We start from the raw sequence: 15,287 nt of genomic DNA on the forward strand, positions 1-15,287 counted from the left end.
AATTACCGTGGAATTAAGCCGATGAGCCATACAATGAAGCTATGGGAGAGAGTCATTGAGCATCGCTTAAGAAGAATGACAAGCGTGACCAAAAATCAGTTTGGTTTCATGCCTGGGAGGTCGACCATGGAAGCCAATTTCTTGGTACGACAACTTATGGAGAGATATAGGGAGCATAAGAAGGACTTGCATATGGTGTTCATTGACTTGGAGAAGGCCTATGATAAGATACCGCAAAATGTCATGTGGTGGGCCTTGGAGAAACACAAAGTCCCAGCAAAGTACATTACCCTCATCAAGGACATGTACAATAATGTTGTGACAAGTGTTCGAACAAGTGATGTCGACACCGATGACTTCCCGATTAAGATAGGACTGCATCAGGGGTCAGCTTTGAGCCCTTATCTTTTTGCATTGGTGATAGATGAGGTCACAAGGGGTATACAAGGAGATATCCCATGGTGTATGCTCTTTGCGGATGATGTGGTGCTAGTTGACGATAGTCGGACGGGGGTAAATAGAAAGTTAGAGTTATGGAGACAAACCTTGGAATCGAAAGGGTTTAGGCTTAGTAGAACTAAAACCGAGTACATGATGTGCGGTTTCAGTACTACTAGCTGTGAGGAGGAGGAGGTTAGCCTTGATGGCCAGGTGGTACCTCGGAAGGACACCTTTCGGTATTTAGGGTCAATATTGCAGAAGGATGGGGGTATTGATGAAGATGTGAACCATCGAATCAAAGCCGGATGGATGAAGTGGCGCCAAGCTTCTGGCATTCTCTGTGACAAGAGAGTGCCACAAAAGCTAAAAGGCAAGTTCTACAGGACGGCGGTTCGACCCGCAATGTTGTATGGCACGGAGTGTTGGCCGACTAAAAGGCGACATGTTCAACAGTTAGGTGTGGCGGAGATGCGTATGTTGAGATGGATGTGTGGCCACACGAGAAAGGATCGAGTCCGGAATGATGATATACGAGATAGAGTTGGGGTAGCACCAATTGAGGAGAAGCTTGTCCAACATCGTTTGAGATGGTTTGGGTATATTCAGCGCAGGCCTCCAGAAGCTTCAGTGCATAGCGGACGGCTAAAGCGTGCGGAGAATGTCAAGAGAGGGCGGGGTCGACCGATTTTGATATGGGAGGAGTCCGTTAAGAGAGACCTGAAGGATTGAAGTATCGACAAAGAGCTAGCTATGGCAGGGGTGCGTGGAAGCTTGCTATCCATGTGCCAAAGCCATAAGTTGGTTGCGAGATCTTATGAGTTTCACCTCTAGCCTACCCCAACTTGTTTGGGACTAAAGGCTTTGTTGTTGTTGTTGTTGTTGGCACTGACTGACATGCGGAGGAGCATCGCGTCCGTCCGTCGCCATCCCGCTGCATCCGGTAACCACCGCCGATCAACGTCGGGCGGGCCGTGGCGAGACAAGTCCACACGGTTACGATCTCCCCATCATTTCACCCCACCTCACCCCAAAGCGTCCATGGCAATCAATCGATAGGTTGTTGGTTCGGGGGCGGGTGAAAAGAGAGACAGGAATACTTTGCTTCCCCTCCGCTGGGGCAAACCCGAACGAAAAGGGTCTTCGTCAGCCGAGGAGAGAGGTTAAAAAAAGGTTAGGGAGGGGAGGCCGGCGGAGCGCGAGGGGCGACGCGGTGTGGCGCCGGGGACGGATGCTGTGGGTCACGGTTATAAAAAGTAACGGGGCGCGTCGCGGGTAGAAAGCCAGGGGAGGGTGCGGTGGGAGGCAGGCCGCGGCTCATTATCTCTCCCTTCTTTCCTCCCTCGCAACATTCCCCGCCGCCGCCCGCCGCCGCCACGGCGACACAATCACCGGCGCTGCGCCGCCCCACCGGCCTCCTCCTTTGCGCCGCGCCGCGCGGGGCTGGGCTGAGGTGGGCCGCGCCGACACGCTGCCGCTGCAGCGGCACGTGGGGAGCCACCACCACCACCACCACCCTATGCTCCTTTGCCCGCCTGGTAAGGTATGGCATCGATTCCGCTCCATTGCCCCCCGCCTTTCTCGCGTCGCGCTCCGTCTCCCTCCCTCCCCGCTTTGCTTGCTCCAGGCGATTTGCCCCGGATCTGTGTCCCAGGCGCCGGATCTGAGCGGCCACCGGGCATTCGCTCCAATGCGAATCCATGTATAGGTTTGTGCCTCGCGGTGCCGCGGTAGCTTGTTTTCAGGATTATACTGGGGTGCTTTTTTGTTTGGATTTTTCGTCCTTCCTTTTGTTGTCTGATTTAGATTTTTCTGTTTGCGCGGAAAGGTTCCTTTTTTCTCGTTAAAAGGCGCCTTTTTTCTTCCTATAGATGAGAAAAATCTATGTGTTTTTGTGCCTGCAATGTAAATTGTGATTGAGGTGGCAATACAGAAGTTTGAGAGAGAAGCTCAGAAAAATAAGGTAGCAATGCAGGCGTCTTCCCATTGGTTCCAACCCGAGGCGATATTTTGAATTCGGAGATGTTTCTATATGTATGGATTTTGCTACGATAAAACCGTTTGAGCCAGTAATGAGATAGCAACATTGTTTTCCAACTTCCATGTTTCAAGCAGTGGTATAGCTTGATCACCATGCCAATTGAGATGCCGGCTCGTTATTGCGATTGATGAATAGCATCATTGATATCGATATGGTTTGCAATGTCCAGCTCCACCAATATTATAGACTTCTACCCTGATATTAATGTATGCCTAGTATTATGTGATTTAGGTAAAAGAGTGCTATACCTGATTCTGATATTTCCCTGAGAACTATGTTTCATTTTGTGCGTTAGTGTTGGTTCTAGCAACACGTGGGCCGTAAATTACTACCCACTTAAAATGATTCAATTCAAATTTTTGCTGTGTACATACCCCCATATATCTTAGTATATTAAAATGGATGCTTTAAACTAGATTTGGAAATGTTGCTAAGTTTGTGTTGTTTTCTGATAGAGATCGTCAGTCGACTGCGTTATATATAATCCAAATGGTTCTATGCCGTATTGATGTTCATGCTTCATGTAAATGATTCTTGTTCCTTTTTTTTGAGGGTGATTCTTATTCCTTTGGCATACACTATACCATGTCATCGAGCGCAAAAAGTGTTATAATCGACCACATCATTCTGATTCAAATACATTGTATCAGATTGCACCAGCAGTGATCTTCGGAGTTTAAAGTGTTCATCAAAGACATGGGAAAAGTGGTCTTCGGGGCATATCACCTTCAATGCAAGCTATTTGTTTCAGAAGAAACTTTTGATTGGCGTGTTTTAGCTCGTGGGAACACCCAACTCTTCTCTCTGGTGAACTGCACATAGTAGTTCTATGCTCAACGACAGCAGGCTGAGGCGATCCTGAAGCGATACTCCAGTCTATGCTCCACATCTACATGTAAAATACCTGCTTTGTTTTTCCTTTCTTTTGTTCTATTGGCTAAGCTTTTATCATCTCATTTTGCATTCTCTATTTATCAGCGCATCATCTCCAGACTAACTTCTTATTGTAGTCAAATCCAGTAGTAGATGCTGATCATGTAAACTGGCCAATGATGTGCTCGTAGAATAATTAAATTCTACTATTGGGAGTTCAAACTGTTCTTTCCTGCATGTATTGGCATGTGAAAAACTAAATCAACCATATCTCTTGAAACATTCTGAATTTCTTTTCTCTTTGCTAATATATGCAGGGTCAACCATCTTTACTGCATTCAGTCTCCATCTGTCACTCCCTAGTTAGTTGCCATTTGCTTTGCTGTATACCATCTGAGGTCAAGGCTCATCCTTGCTATATTCTGGGACTCTACTATGATTGCTGTGGGATCTTTGTGAGGGGACCAAATCCAAGACAGCACAAGCTAGTGGAGGCCCACTGTTCAATTGACGGATCATACATCTGTTCGTGCGAACTGATAGACAAGATATTGGTCGCTTAGACTTTGAAACACTTCTCTGTGCTTGTTGTTGATTTTTCTTGATACCTGGTTGTCCCAAAGGAAAAGGCTTCTTGATACCTGGTTGTCCCAAAGGAAAAAGCTTCTATCACGCAACAAAATTACCGGAACAATGGATAGGTAACCCTTTTTGTAATTTTTTCTCCTCTGGATAACAGTTGTATTGAATTCCTGTTTTGGGTTTGCATTTTTCTTAGAGCGCCTTATTTTTGTAGATTCAAGTTGATTAAGGAAGTTGGTGATGGGACATTCGGGAGCGTATGGCGCGCTATAAATAAACAAAATGGTGAAGTTGTACGTATCCTATGATCACTCTTGCTATCTTTGCCTGAACTGTGAAACAATGAAGTTGACGCAATGTTTCATATTAATCTAATGTAGGTGGCTGTTAAGAAAATGAAAAGAAAATATTATTCTTTCGAGGAATGTATGAGTTTACGTGAAGTAAAGGTACTTTAGCCAGTCATGTACTCGTCGCTGATGTTCTCTAGCATGTTACTTTCGTTCAAATAACATTTCTTTCTTTATTGAAGTCTTTGCGGCGCATGAATCACCCTAACATAGTGAAGCTCAAGGAGGTCATAAGGGAAAATGATATATTATACTTCATAATGGAATACATGGTACTTAAGCACGTGATTGATAACAAAGTTTAGAACTACCCCATATCATGCTTCTGTTGAATATTGTCCATTGTTTCATTTAGGAGTGCAATCTGTACCAACTTATGAAAGACAGAGTCAAGCCTTTCGCGGAGTCAGATGTCCGTAATTGGTGCTTTCAGATTTTCCAGGCTCTTGCTTATATGCACCAGAGGGGATACTTTCATCGTGACCTCAAACCAGGTAGGATTTCTTATGTACTCGTCTACCCCGTGCCCTGTATTTTTCTAGCAGCCAAATTAATTGGAAGTCTGACATTAGTGTACTGTGAGTTGTTTGTTAAAGCCTTCTAGCAGCTATAGGCGTTCTAGTTTTGCAGATCAACTGATGCATTTTTTTCATTCATTCATATTTTATTGTTTTATTAACTATATTGCTATACCATTCCAGAGAATCTGCTGGTCAGCAAAGATGTCCTAAAGCTAGCAGACTTTGGTCTAGCGAGAGAAATTTCATCTGCACCACCATACACAGAATATGTGTCAACACGCTGGTTAGCGTCGCTCCCATAGCCCCACCACACAGAGAACAACAATGATATACTTTTTCTTGAACCCCATGTGTTTCAATTTCTTAGGTACCGAGCACCTGAAGTATTGCTCCAGTCATCTGCTTATGATTCTGCAGTTGGTAAGAACCTACTACTGTCTACTTTGTGCTTGCCTACACATGCTTCCAACTAATAAATGGACCTTCTTCATAACTTGGTAGATATGTGGGCAATGGGTGCCATAATGGCCGAGCTGTTGACACTCCATCCTCTTTTCCCTGGCACAAGGTAATATGGTTTACCATATCTTCTGCTATTGTGACTGGCACTCTCTGCATACTTCGTATGATTGTGTCTGTTCTTTTCCCCTCGTAGTTACCGTCTTTGATCACTTGTTTCTTCTTTCACTGTATAGTGAAGCGGATGAGATTCTCAAGATTTGCAACGTTATTGGTTGCCCAGACGAGCAAACATGGCCCCAGGGATTGTCTCTTGCAGAGGCGATGAAGTATCAGTTCCCACAGGTCAATATTCATGTTTCCTTGCCTATAGTACTTTTGTTGTGATTCTCCGGGTCAGCAATTCTTGTGTAAGCAGTATAACTAATATCTGTTATTTGAGTATCTGTAAGTTACTAGCATCTGTGAGCTGTGTTATTTCCTTCGTCGTCGTGCATTTTATGCCCTCATGTTAATCCTATGGGTCCTGTTTTCTTGAGAATATCAGGGCTGCTTCACTTTGCATATTGTGTAGCCTTCACACCTTTTTTAGTGTTATGCATGGTTTATGCAGTGCAACTCTGTTAGGTTTGAAACAAGACACGAGTCAACATCTTGTTCTAACTTGATTCATGACTTTAACCTAGATTATGTGTGATCTTGTGCACTATGAATGCACATGAATACTTGTTCAGGGCTTAATTTAATAATCTCGGGTGGTTCTTTGTATATGCAGATCAGAGGCAATCAACTGTCGGAGGTAATGAAATCAGCCAGTAGTGAGGCAGTTGACCTTATATCCGTAAGTCCTTCAAATCTTTTGTCCTAGATGACATTCCTGAACTCATTGGATTTCCTAATTTTCCTTTTCCTTCTACATCTTGTAGTCTCTGTGCTCATGGGATCCTTGCAAGAGACCAAAAGCCGCGGAAGTTCTCCAACATGCCTTCTTTAAGGTAAAACTATTATTCCGATTGCTATGTTGCTTTGTCTTTGCTCTGGAGACTGATTGGTTTTCTTGTTGTTATCCAACCATTAGGATTGTACTTATGTTCCAGCTGCTGTCCGGCCAAAAGCTGCAGGTCCCCCTAAAACTCCTCCGGGTGGTTAGTATACACACTTTCGCCCCATAGCCTGTTCGTTCCTAAAGCCCTTGTTTTACCATGATTGGTCCATTTGTTTCAGTTGGAGTAAGAGGAGTTTCAGGACACATTGCTCGGAGATACTCCACTGGAGCTCTCTCCACAAGCAAACCTGCTGCAAACATATCTATAAAACCGAGCAGCTTATCTAAGATCGGTAATATATATATTATCTCTTTTCTTGAAGTACTCATAATTAACTAGCATTACCGTCTATATTGTAAATCTGTTTATCCATCTTCCAGGTGTGCAAAGAAAACTTCAATTGGATCGTCAGGCACCACAGAAGAGTACACGGCCCACTGAGAGTAACACCAAACAAACTACTAGTCGAGTACTGGCAAGGAATAGCCCAGGCAAGTTTCCTATATAAAGCTGCTTTGTGAAATTTCGATCCCAAAGCTTGTGGTCTGATCATGAAGATCTTTTTTCTTTCTTTCACTGGAACCACAGGGAACGCGAACCCGATATTAAGGCATTCACGCAGTTTACCTGAAACTGGCCGGGCAACGGTTCAGAAGGTTTCGAGTATCACCGAAAAGCTTGCTCATATGTCTGTGACCTCTCGAACACGCACGGCTGTGAAGCCCCCTGTCCCGCTGTTGAAGGCTGGGCATCTCAAGTCAGACTTCCTCGGGAAATCTGACGAAATCCCTCCGGCAAAGAGATTGACAAGAAAGTTGGTGAGCTAAAGGAGTATAGAGTGAAGAACCGATCAGCTGCAGCGAGGCATGTAAGCTACAGAGCTAAAACCAGGTTTGCCTCGGCGCCAACCGTGTGTTTGGCCTGTTCATGGTCCTTGCGGTAGTTTCCTCCCCCTGCTTGCTTGGTCCAGGTGCCACGGTAGAGAATGTGTTGCGAATGTGCTCGAGCCTGCTGACCTTTCCCTGTACTGGGGTGTGGATTTGCCCATGCCCCGAGTTTGTCCCGTGTATGAACAAAACATGTGTGGTCTTGGTTTGGTTTGTGATCTAGTTTTCTCAATCGTTCATATCGCAGACCGTTGTCCTGTTCATGTGCAATCTAACAGTCGACAAACCCTCCAATGAAGAGGATAATTTGGCTTCGCTTGTACAGCTTGCGAAATTTAATAGAGCACGTTAGTGTATCCTGCCTGGTCAAATTTTAAATTTGTTTGGTAGTCTGTTCGTATTTTTCGTTGCACCATGACAAATCCCTTGCATTTTCAAAGCTTTTATGGTCTCTTTGTTTGTTTGTTTTTTGCATTTGCATTTGCTATTGGTGAGTTTGCCTGAAAATTGAAATGGTGCAGTCAATTTTTAGTCCATTCGATCCGAAAAAGGATTGGGGTTCCACTGTCAAATGATAATTGTGCAAGTCCAAGGATATTGCACCCCTCATTCACACCCCGTCCTCATGGAAAAATTGCAAGGTGCATGAGGCTAAGAAAAATGCTTGGATCTATAAAATTAAGCGCTCCCAAGGAAAATGCTTGGATCTATAAAATTAAGCTTTCCCATGATTTCTCCTGGGCTCATATCGGTGAGTTCGTTGACCTTGACCTCACCGAGGATGACATTGTTTGAAAGCATACAAATGATGATCTTTACACAGCGACTGCTGCACATAAACCGCAATTCTCGGTAACCATCTTATCCCCTATGGAGCACACGGTTTGAAAGCTTGGGCCCCTCCCAAGGTCGATTTTTTGTGTGGCTAGCTATTAAGTAAGGGGTTGGATTGCCGACCGCTTGGCCAAGCGTGGATAGCCAAATTGCAGCCCTTGTCCGCTTTGTAAAAGGAAGGTTAAATCCAGGGCTCACCTCTTTTACAAATGTCGCTTCGCGCTTTGACTTTGGAGCCCTTTCTTCGACTGGCTTCATCTTGAGACCTTTGATACCTTCTTATGACACTTGTAGCACTATGTTAAGGATTCGGTGAATCAACCTCTCAGACTGAACACCCAAATAGAAAGGCCATGGCGTCTCTTGCAATGCTTGTGTGTTGGAAAATTTCTCAAATAGAAAGGCCATGACGTCTCTTACAATGCTTGTGTGTTGGACAATTTCCCAAATAGAAAGGCCATGCAGTCTCTTACAATGTTTGTGTGTGAACAATTTGGAACGAGGCCAAGCTCTGAGTCACTGCAGGTGCCAAAAAATTAGGATCAATAATGCCCGAAGAGCAATCATTTTATCTTGTAAGGCTGGTCTCCTCTTAATTAATAGATGAGACAAAACTTATGCATCCATTTAATAAAAATGATAATTGATGCAAGTCGATTATTTGGGAGAAGAAAAAGAAGGAAAGCTCTGCCCTGAGGCCGAGCCGGGGTCAAGCACTAGCCAGAGATAGGCAGAGCCTTGACATGGGCGAAGAAAAAGGAGGAAAACTCTATTCTCCTTTTTGAAGCATATATTTTGTTTTAATTGCCCAGACCTTCACAAATGCCATTCCATCACAAATTTGTGCACAGCTGAAACATTCATCAATGTTTATCTTAATTTTTGTTTCAGATTTTTGTTTTTTTTGTTGTTATTTCCCCCTCCAGTTTTTACTGTTCATCTGGGAGCATGTGAGCTCATGAAGTTTTGCATGAGTTGAAAACCTCTCGCTCTGAAGGAATTATGCTTCAGTTGGACTTTGAAAAAGCTGAGACTAGAAACTTGATGTCCCTGGCACATATTTCTTTTCCAGGGAACTTACCAACAGTGGCTCCTTTATTTCCCCCCGTATTTCTTTCTGTTTCTTTTGCAGGGAACTTACCAACAGTCGCACATCGAAGGAATGCTTCACACAAAGCAGGTAAAAAAAGAAGAAACAAACGAATCACAGTGTTCAGCAAGATACAAACCGATCCCAAAAAAAGAAAGAACCGGTAACTATCCGGTAAACACATTTTACACGAGGCGCAGCAGCCTGAACCATCAACCTGCTGCCTCTCAAGACGAATGAACTAACGGCAGTAGTACTAGATTTAGTACAGTAAGTATCACACCATCACCATCACTCTAACCTACGACTCCCTCCGGGACCCGAGTCACCTGACGTACGTACGTGTTAGCTGGCTGCTTCAGTGTGTCTCGCTCGCTGCTACAGATACTGCGTGTGTATCCGGTCCCGGTTCTGCTCCCACCACACCTTGGCCCGCTCCTCGCCGAACCGCTCCCGGCTGCAACCACACAACACCATCGGTCGGTTAGTCGAGTTCACGTGAGCGCGCGAGATTCGGCAACAGCAAAGGTGATGGTCGGCCAGCGGTGGGCGTGCCTGAAGCGGACGCGGCGGAGCTCGCGGGTGCCGTCGCCGAGCTCGCGGATGGTGATGTGCACGCCGGGCTCGTCCTGCTCCACCCACTCCGTCGCCTCCAGGTCGCTCGCATTGCTCACCGACACGGACGCCTCGTCCAGCGACGACGTGGTGGCGCGCGACGGGTCGTAGGGCGGCGGGGCGCCCGCGCTCAACGGCATCGACGACGCGCCCGCGGCCGAGTTGAGCATGTTGAAGTGGTGCGCCCACACGTGGTCGGACGGGTCCGGCACGGCCGTGGACGGGTGGCACGCCGCCTTGTACGACGTGGTCCGGGTGATGGGCCGCTCCCTGCTCGCCGCCGTCGCGGACGGCGGCAGCACCACCGGGCTCTCCCTCGTCGAGCCGGCGCGGGAGTAGAATGACTCTCTCTGCTCGCAATGCAAACCCACGGTTTCAAATGATGGTCAGCACGCCGATGAGACGAGAGGACGACGTAAAAAGATATGGCTGCAGGCGACTGACCTGCATGGCGTCGTCGATGGAGGACGACGGCGTCGAGAGGCCCTGCTGCCGGAACGTCTGCACGTTGTACAGCTCCACCACGCGGTCGTAGTTCTCGCCCCACCACCGCTGCGCCTCCCACTTGTTGAACATCTCCCGGCTGCAAATTTTTGATGTTGCTTCATCAGTTCATCATTATCACTCAGTCTCTACTCACGATACCGGCATCGAAGCATCGATCGATCGGCACAAACCTGAAGCGGATGCGCTTTAGGTCGTTGCCGGCGCCGCCGGGGATGGAGACGAAAGTGATGTGCACGCCGGGCTCCACCTGCGCGGTCCACTCCCTCGGCACGCGGTCTTCCTCCAGGACGACGGTCTCCTCATCGTCTTCTTCGTCCTCCTCGGCCTCCTCCCCGATGCTCGGTATCCAGCTCGCGCTCGGGTTCCTCCCGTGCGGCTGGAAGCCATTGTTGATCTTGGGCATGTCCCACGTTGTCGACGGGGCGGTCGCGCTCGACGTTGTTCTCGTGTAGCTGTACGCCTCGCCGGCCCCGTCGGACGTGAAGCCCGAGTCGTCGATGATGCCCGGGTACGCGGCCAACCGACTGGAGCGGTGGAAGCGGTTGCCCCTGAAGGATGGGCTACCGGTGGCCTTGTAGTGCTTGCCGGAGCCGGAGAACTTGAGCACCATGTCCTTGAGCTGGAAGCACATTTGCAGGAGCTCAGTCAGTCAGTCAGTCAGATCACCAATTAATGTAATGTAATATACTCATAGCAGAGAACACAAAATATCAAATGTGACTCGCATTAGTAGCAGCATATACTGGTATACAAGCGAAGGGAACATATTAATTAATAATCAATTAAAATGCTTGATTAGGACCCAACAAAAGAACGGCCCAAAGGAACGCCACGTTAGCTTGCCGGGGTGTAGGTGTAGCTGAATATTCAGACACACATTTCTTCCAACAACATCTGTGTATCAGTGTCACGAATCTATTCCCCCCCGCAATCAAACGTCTCACTCCAGTGTGATACCATCCATCACAGTTTTTTTTTTTTGAGAATCCCATCCATCACAGTTAGTAGTACTACTTTTATTCTTCATTCTGAAAAAGTTCTCGGGAGAGAGGTACAAGCTCCGTGTTCATTTGCTAGTTACAGTTAGTCACCGCCACCACCAATACTATTCCCTCCGTCCCAAAATTCTTGTCTTGTATCTTGGCAAATCTAAGACAAGAATTTTGTGACGGAGGGAGTACATCCAAAATGGACGGCTCCGCCTGACTCAAGAACCACAGGGTGGAATCATCATGATTACTTTTAGGTCTAGATAGAATGTGCCCTAATTTTGTTCGCGAGATCAAGCATCAAGAGCCTAGTGCGCGATAATTAAGTCTTTAAGCAAAGCTTCAATGATAACAGCGGGTGTTTAATGATAGATGCTGTTGTAACTAGTAGTAGTAGGAACTAACCAGGCAGCACATTTTTGCCTAGCAGAAGCCTAGAAAGCACAAAGGAACCAAAGGCCAAGCGCACCACCGTGTCCTAATTAGTCCAGCGAGGACATCTTTGGTCTGAAGCAAGGAACAAATAAGCACTTGCGTACTAGTACTCCAACACAAAACGGTGCCGTTCATGATCAGCCAGAGGGGAGGCTGCCATAATGCATGCCGCGTGTTGCTTAAGATCTGTACTTAAAGATTGCAAAAGCCAAAGCGTGCAGGAAGCCAAGGTGTAAGGAAAGGACAGTGGTAAACACTCGAGGCTTGCCATGATAAGGCAGAGATGGTTGGATGGTGCAGGGAGAAAGAGGCCCGGGCTGGGCCTAGCTTAGCCAAGCCCATGTAAGGACCACGGAATGAGTGCTACTACTACGGGCTACGGCCCACCTTTATTCCTTGCGTGAGCAGCAACATACACATTTGGAACTCATATTAAAGAAAAGATAGAGTATTATAGTATTGGCTTGGAAGAGTAAAGCGGAGGGTTAAATCAAACAAAGAGCGTCTTTCCAGGATGGAAAGACCCACATTAGCATCTTCCATAATGTGTGGTTCGCCATACCTTTCTTTGGAGCAAAGAGGACGGACGAACAAACAATGGTGGCAAGTGCGAAAGGCGGAGAGGGGAATGTGGGGAACAAAAGCGACGAGAACAAATAACATCCTTGTGCACAGCGTCCCAAGCAGCTTGGGAGTTGCGGGGATCGATCTACTAGGAAAAGCAAGCGCTCATATTCCCCTGGGCCTTGACCAACTTTGCCCAAGAATGTTTGGAAATGTGAGGGCACTGTCACCCATCATGCACTGCTACTCCCACTTGGAAACCGTTCTCCCGCTTTTCATTTCAAAACTAGACTGGAATGCTGTGTAGTGTACTGTCGTGCTCCCTCGTGTTCTTTTTTCAAATGTCAGGGACATGCATGGTGACGGCGAGTAGTTGCAGAGGGCATTCAAATCGACTGATCAATGCATCTAGTACGTGGTACTCTCTGTACTCGGCGGCCAAGTACGGGCAGAAAAAGCAGAAACCATGCTGAGCGCTAGCTTATAGCTGTTCTTCCTCGGGATACTGTGTTTATTTGTTGGGATGCAGTAGCAAAACACTAAGTGAGTAGGTAAAGATGCAGATGGTAGGAAGCACGGGAGCACGACAGGCATACCTGTGAGGTGAGAGACTTGCCGGCGTCCCTGCTGTTGGGTGCGCCGACAGCACGGGAGCCGTCCTCTCCACCGTCCTTGGTCGAGCAGGCGATGCATGCCAGCATCTTCGCTTCTTTCTTTCACGCCCGCCGGCCACTCGATCGCTTGCTTCTCCCCTGCTCTGCTTAGGTAGACCAGATCACACTGCATCGCACGTACATAAAACGATTGTTGATTCGATACTTATCTTGAGTGACACCAAGCTTCACGCAAGGGAAAATGCAACTGAAATGCACAACGAGTGGTTAAGAAGCTCCAGTGCAGCCACCGGCATGTGTAAAGGTTCTCGTCTCGGATGAAATGAATATTTCTGCATCGAACTTGTACGTGGCACCAGGCCCGTACGAGAAGCACATGAGCAGGGCCATGCACGTTTGGGCGAGCGCGTGGCCGGCATAAATTCCTGGTCAGTCAGTCAGTCAGTGCCGGCGACGTGCGCTCGCCGGCCACCCTAAGCCTAATGCATGCCGCTCTGGCCTCTGCCGCAGCCTTTGGGGCCTCCTTAAACGCGCGCACGCGGACGGACAGCAACCGCACGTCGCGCGCGGGCAGCCACAGCCATCGCCGCCGTACGGGCGAGGGCGGGCGGGCACCCGCAGTGCCGATCGGGAGAGCGCAAGCGCGCGCGACGGGCCCCATGCATGTGTGCACGCGCCGGGGTGGGCGCCCGGGCCTAGCAGCTAGCTAGCTCCGTTCGTCCATGTCCGCTCTGGCTGCAGGGCACTGTCACTATGCCATGTCTGTCTCGTGGAGCTGCCCCGCTAGGCCCTGCGCGGTAGGGGCACCACGGAGCAAGGAACCGAGTCAATGCGGCAGCGTAGGAGGCTGCTCTGCACCAGAGGCTATGGACAGACAGAGAGCAGAGGCGTGTGGTGTAGGCCGGTAGGCTGATTGCATGCATGGATCGGTGCAAGGATGATGATGATGATAGGGCGCTACCGGATCGCTGGTGGATGCTGCGCGGTGCTAGCCACCGGTGGGATCGGCGGGCTGGAGGACGGGTAGGCTCGGTAGAGTATTCATTCAAGTTCTACGGCGAATTTATCCGCGCTGCTGGAGACTGCCGCAAGTACAGCGTGCGCAGAGAAGGTTCTGCGTAGATCTTGTGTAAGTGTATCATCGCTGTCTAAAGACCACGGAATTAATTCTCGCAAAAAAAAAAGAACAGTAACAATAAATTAACAGTGGTACAACTACAGCCCGCCCTCTCTGTATCTTGATCCCTGTCGCTCCTCTGTCTGCTTGAGAGAGGCGAGGCGAACAAGGAACCTGATGGATGCACATATTGCCTGGATAGGCCCATGAGGCCCTTTAAGGCCCAGGGCCCTGAGGAGGTTCTCAGTCACCGGCAGTGGACCCCGCTAGGAAAATCGAAATGCAAGCCAACATCACAAATCCAACGTCGCCACTGCCCCCGCTAGCTAACATAACAGTGTCACGCAGAGATTTAACACCAGCTATTGAGCTGTTTCTTTCCCTTGTAAGCAGAAGCTGATATACGAGTCATGAACGGATATGCATAATGACAAATGAAGGCAGCACACTTACCAGTTCTGCAAACGTCCCGATCACAGCAGCAATTCTGGCCACGCGGCAATAGTGGTGGCGTCCGTATCTCCCCTCGCTCACTGCTGCATCCTTTTTTGAATGGTCATCTCACTGCTGCTTCTGACGTCGAAATGATCTGAAGATTGAACAGGGAGAGGAAGAGGATTATACTCCACTTAGTATGATGATGATGCAAGTGGGCGACTCAATGCGAAGTTTCGGTGTGCAAATCAACACGAGCCAGCCCAAAGAAGCGGAGGAGGAGGAGCACTCATTGGTGTGAGAGGGCGTCCACGCCACGGGAAAAAGGCAACAGTGGGAAACAATGGGATTGCCCCCCGAATGGATGGACCCAGGAGAGGCTGGAAGATCTCAATGATCAACGCCGCAACGAACTCGATGGCGCCCAGTAAAAAGAGAGAAGGCAGACCAAAATGTCCTAGAAAAAGAAAGAAAACAGAGCCCGAATGCGAAGAAGATCTTCTTGGGGAAGGAAGAAGAAACAAGAACTTGGGAGGAGTACCTTCTTCTTTCCTCTTCTTGGCCGCTGCCTCCGCTCTGCTCCTCTGGTGAAATGCCCGGTGGAGCAGACTGCAGACAGATCCTCGTAGTCGCGCGCGCGGCGGCGGCGGAGCCGGGGCAGGATCACCGCGGAAACGACACCGCGCGGCAGAGCTATCGGCTGACGCAGGCTACGCAGCCCTCTCGAGCAACTGACGAGGAGGGAGTTTATTTTCTGTCTTCTTTTTTTTTCGCGAGAGGAGAGCAGAGGAGGGAGGGAGGAAGCAGAGAGGGGCTGGTGGGGGCGGGGGTGGGACGGGATCCCCGGATTCGCTCCCGGCCGTCTGATCCGCCCTGGAAATCGAGCGAAT

The 15,287-nt window shown here is 48.4% G+C and overlaps 2 protein-coding genes across 5 annotated transcripts; one reads left to right on the forward strand and one right to left on the reverse strand.

The window, feature by feature from the left end:
• The first annotated feature begins 1,589 nt into the window (after positions 1 to 1,589).
• Positions 1,590 to 7,436, forward strand: LOC123137887 (cyclin-dependent kinase F-4). Of its 4 annotated transcripts, none has more exons than XM_044557744.1 (17): positions 1,597 to 1,981; positions 3,130 to 3,374; positions 3,670 to 4,053; positions 4,149 to 4,227; positions 4,315 to 4,383; positions 4,467 to 4,556; positions 4,640 to 4,778; positions 4,986 to 5,088; positions 5,173 to 5,225; positions 5,307 to 5,373; positions 5,501 to 5,609; positions 6,040 to 6,105; positions 6,191 to 6,259; positions 6,343 to 6,409; positions 6,489 to 6,602; positions 6,691 to 6,801; positions 6,899 to 7,436. In XM_044557744.1, exons 3-17 carry the CDS (start codon positions 4,046 to 4,048, stop codon positions 7,135 to 7,137), a joined length of 1,383 nt encoding a protein of 460 aa, XP_044413679.1. In that variant the 5' UTR covers positions 1,597 to 1,981; positions 3,130 to 3,374; positions 3,670 to 4,045; the 3' UTR covers positions 7,138 to 7,436. The 4 variants fall into 4 exon arrangements, with proteins under 4 accessions (XP_044413682.1, XP_044413679.1, XP_044413680.1 ...); XM_044557745.1 differs by having other exon boundaries at positions 1,598 to 1,976; XM_044557746.1 differs by lacking the exon at positions 1,597 to 1,981 and adding an exon at positions 2,126 to 2,146.
• Positions 7,437 to 9,077: 1,641 nt separating this feature from the next.
• LOC123137889 (protein Brevis radix-like 2) lies at positions 9,078 to 15,280 on the reverse strand. The gene is made up of 7 exons (XM_044557753.1): positions 14,939 to 15,280; positions 14,416 to 14,551; positions 12,828 to 13,011; positions 10,414 to 10,862; positions 10,181 to 10,319; positions 9,677 to 10,086; positions 9,078 to 9,578 (listed from the first exon to the last, which is right to left on the reverse strand). Exons 3-7 carry the CDS (start codon positions 12,930 to 12,932, stop codon positions 9,500 to 9,502), a joined length of 1,182 nt encoding a protein of 393 aa, XP_044413688.1. The 5' UTR covers positions 12,933 to 13,011; positions 14,416 to 14,551; positions 14,939 to 15,280; the 3' UTR covers positions 9,078 to 9,499.
• Positions 15,281 to 15,287: the final 7 nt, after the last annotated feature.

The sequence above is a fragment of the Triticum aestivum genome, chromosome 6B, assembly GCF_018294505.1.
Source record: "Triticum aestivum cultivar Chinese Spring chromosome 6B, IWGSC CS RefSeq v2.1, whole genome shotgun sequence".
NCBI lineage: Eukaryota > Viridiplantae > Streptophyta > Magnoliopsida > Poales > Poaceae > Triticum > Triticum aestivum.

Bases quoted from the DNA above. Each gene is read 5' to 3' on its own strand.
- LOC123137887 (XM_044557744.1), top strand. The intron at 4,384-4,466 runs GTACTTTAGCCA...TCTTTATTGAAG, and splicing joins TGAGTTTACGTGAAGTAAAG to TCTTTGCGGCGCATGAATCA. The intron at 5,610-6,039 runs GTCAATATTCAT...TTGTATATGCAG, and splicing joins TGAAGTATCAGTTCCCACAG to ATCAGAGGCAATCAACTGTC.
- LOC123137889 (XM_044557753.1), bottom strand. From the start codon at position 12,932: ATGCTGGCATGCATCGCCTGCTCGACCAAGGACGGTGGAGAGGACGGC. The intron at 10,320-10,413 runs GTTTGTGCCGAT...AAAAATTTGCAG, and splicing joins CTAAAGCGCATCCGCTTCAG to CCGGGAGATGTTCAACAAGT. The intron at 10,087-10,180 runs GTCAGTCGCCTG...CATTGCGAGCAG, and splicing joins CCATCGACGACGCCATGCAG to AGAGAGTCATTCTACTCCCG.